At 40.9% G+C, this 3,494-nt stretch overlaps 1 protein-coding gene across 3 annotated transcripts in view; it reads right to left on the reverse strand.

Annotated features, from left to right (window-relative positions):
- Positions 1-711: 711 nt before the first annotated feature.
- KCNQ (KCNQ potassium channel) overlaps positions 712-3,494 on the reverse strand; it is a 7,766-nt gene continuing 4,983 nt past the window's right edge. For all 3 annotated transcript variants that reach the window (XM_018036238.2, XM_026819270.1, XM_018036237.2), the window contains 2 exons: positions 3,158-3,280; positions 712-2,616 (listed from right to left, as the gene is read on the reverse strand). In XM_018036238.2, the coding sequence (XP_017891727.1) occupies positions 2,515-2,616; positions 3,158-3,280 (225 nt within the window). In that variant the 3' untranslated portion in view covers positions 712-2,514. The remainder of the gene's footprint in view (positions 2,617-3,157; positions 3,281-3,494) is intronic.

Consider the following 3,494-nt stretch of genomic DNA (forward strand, 5'->3'; position numbering starts at 1 on the left):
TATAAATTCTTTAAGTGCACTATAATCGTTTAAATCTAATCCCTATTACTTTAATCTCGATTAATCGATAGTACCTTTTTTTTTGTTTAAAAATAATTTCAAGGAGGAACCCTACGATTAAAAATGATTATAGCTTTCAGCTTAGTGGAATGGAATTAATTACAAAAGAAGAGGATATATTACAATTGTTTAGAAAGATACGAAACGTGTAATACGTCTACTCGATTAACTGTAGTTTTTAAATATATGTATATATAATATATGTATATGTATATTCCAAGAGTTATTCTGTAAGATTGCTCTGCGTCGATCGGTCGGCGATGAACGTTATCCTAGTTAACAAGAGACTGGTCCTTCCTGCGCAGAGATCGATTGAACCACCCTCGAAAAAGAGGGAGCGAGCGAGACAGGGAGAGGGTGGCGAGCAGTCGATATTAGAATAGGACGTGACGCAATGCTTTGCGAGCGCGCGCTCGTTTCTATGCAGTTTTTTTCGGGTCGTCGAAAATTAATAACAATTTAATATGCATGAGAAAAGTGGGCTTCCGGGCGAAAGCCTTCTGATTTTCCATAGAATAAACCAATGCATAATCGAGGCAAAGGAAATGATTAATAGGAACGTGAGAGCTTCTCTATACTGGAAGCTGGTCAGGGGAGGCGGAGGGAGGAAAATTGTTTGGTCTGTTTCACACACACACCGTGCAAAAGTAATTACGGACCTGCACATATATTACATTTTACAGTACCGATAGCAATGTTCGTTACAGCACGAATTTTTTTTATACTTCGCGTATTGCCGATAGCCTACGTAGAAAATATAAATTGTATTTATACATATGCAGAATATAATTCCATTCTGTTTTCTTTTTTTTTTTGTTGAACTTTTTTTAATATAGCACTATGCTATAAATTATCTTGGTTTTTTTTTTACATTCGTGGCTACAAAATTTATATTTGTTAATTATAATAGACTCGAGTATAATAATGATTTTTATGATTTAATATCTGAGATCAGAAAACTTTGTTGCAAGAATAAAATATGATAAAAGAAAAATGTACTAATCATGATTGTTAAAAGTATTTCCATTAGATTCAGAAAACGGTTGAGAAGAGAAAATAATAAAATGAGAAACATGATTTCGAAGAAATTATTCTTATGATAATAAAATGCGTGTAGCCTGTGCACGCGGTTAACGTTGTAACGTCTGATTTCGTTTTTAACTAGGCTAGCAAGGAATATTTTCAAGTTCGTGATTAAAGCTTAATAATTGCTTGTTATTACCAGCAGGAGACTAGAAGTTTGTATCCGTAAATATGTATACAATTACATTATGTATATGGTTGGCCCAAGTGATGTTCCCAATATGTTTCCACCAATTTCTTCGTTCTGATAGACTCGTTTCCTGCTTGCTCGGACAATTCTTAGATCTCGGCGACCTCGTTCAGTTCGTCGATCGATCCGAAGTCGCGATTGATCTTCGCCAACGCGCCAAGATATCGATTTGTTTATTTATCTGCATTCTCAACGCCCCCGTTCGTGTGTGACAGCGTTCACCGTTGGTCCGAAGCGAACAAACGTTTCTGTGCGTTTAACTGTGATCGTTTCGCGAGTTCTCCGAAGACCACTGATTCCGTTAAGAGCAACTCGAAACAAGTTGCACGAGTTTTCCGATCCCCCGCGATTACTTCCTCACGGGAGGAGCCCGTCGCATGGATTAAAAAAGAGGTTCCCTTAATTTCCGAAGAGATCTCGATAGAAACGTCCTCCTCGTTTTTCCTCGAATCATCTGAAATGCGGGTTTGCTCGCCGGACGATCCGCTGATTAACTATGGATACGCTCGCGTCTGTTAATCTCGCACGCGACATTTTAGTCCCTGCGGTTTAGTCTACTTAGAAGCTGGATCGAGAGCGTTTAAATAAAGGAAGCTACAGAGGATTAATCCAGTTCATCGGTTGTTTTGTTTTTTTAAAAACAAAAAAGAAAATTGTCTTCATTACTCGTCTCCGAACGTCTAAACCAACTTTATCACAAATTCTCGTATTAATTGGTCCTCTTCGCACCAACTTATTCACTAGTATTAAATCCACGACACTGTACCAACTGTCCAGTACATCATAGGACCAGCCCTTCGTAATTTTAAACAGGTCTCGTCATCTTCGTTTCCTTTACCTGAAGAGACCCGCTCACGAATCCTCGTTAGGACGTTATCGATCCGTCGTCCGTTCGTCTCTCCTGCGATTCATCGTTCTTCCAATGGGCACTCGATCAACGAGCTTAGTCGATAAATAAGAAACGAGGGAAAGAAAACTCCGATAAAATTGTCCGTGTCTTCGGTCCCCGTTTGAATCCCCGGTTCACGATTCATGGCGTTCCGGCGGATCGACCCGCCTGATCCGGGACATCGATCCGGCCGCGTGTCCACCGTACGTAGCGGTGGTTCTCTAGGTGACACGGGTCCGAGTCGACGAACGCAGACGGCGCGAGCTTTCACAAGAGCTTCCCGGGATCTACGTTACACCTCGTCCTCCACGCTCCTCAGCGGTATTTGCTGCTTCTGTGCCACCGCGTTCAGCACGTACACCAGCTGGTCCAATTTCTTGTCCATCACGGACAACTGCGAACAGAAACGTGTATTCTCATGTATGTACCGGGTCATCGGATAAAAGGACTTTTAGTCGAGGTGAAACGTTCACGGTCGTTTAATTAAACAAATTTATTTCATATGGATACTCGATTTTATGAACATTGGAACGGGTCGAAGAACTTTAGCGAATTTCCAAATTTATGAAAATAAAAATAATAATTTTTAGAATTCTCTTCAACAGGAATTGAGTATTTGAGATTTCCGAGTATCAAGTTTATTCGACTCAGTCGTAATCCGTCTTGAGAACTACATCCCTATCCGAAATTATTGTTTCGGTGGCTAAGCCGCACTAATTCGCACACCGAATTTTACGACCTCTCTAAACATGTTCCACCGACTATTCAAGAGTCGGGACGAAATCTGCTTCACAGATTTACGGCCTCGCTTGGTTCCACGCGAGACTTAAGAGAAACGCTTTCTTAAAATACTGTCGCCACACCCGATTTCTTTCTAATTTTCACAGTTTCACGGTTTGGTAAAATGACGATGTAAACGTGAATCAAGAACTCACCTGTTGTTCCACCCTGTATAAGCGTGCGCCTATAGTCATTGGTTTCACGTTCCCTGCTCGGTCGATTCCCGCCAGGTAGCTGCCCGGTTTGCCCAGGGTCTGGTCCAATCTCCTCTGCAATTCCTGTGAAAAGGCGCAGGTCAACTGTGTAAACGAGATAATGTGGCGTGACCGTGACGCGTAAGTACAAACTTTTTAAATCCTATATGTACGACGAAAAGTGGATTAGCCTCTCTCCCTATCCACTATTCCTGACCCTAATCTTACATACATATTTAAAACGTTGTGTATTTCTTATATTTTCTCTCGATTGCATGAATTGTGATAAAAGACACAT

This window comes from Ceratina calcarata, unplaced genomic scaffold (genome assembly GCF_001652005.2).
Source record: "Ceratina calcarata isolate Rehan_Ccalc_2016 unplaced genomic scaffold, ASM165200v1 scaffold98.2, whole genome shotgun sequence".
Lineage (NCBI taxonomy): Eukaryota > Metazoa > Arthropoda > Insecta > Hymenoptera > Apidae > Ceratina > Ceratina calcarata.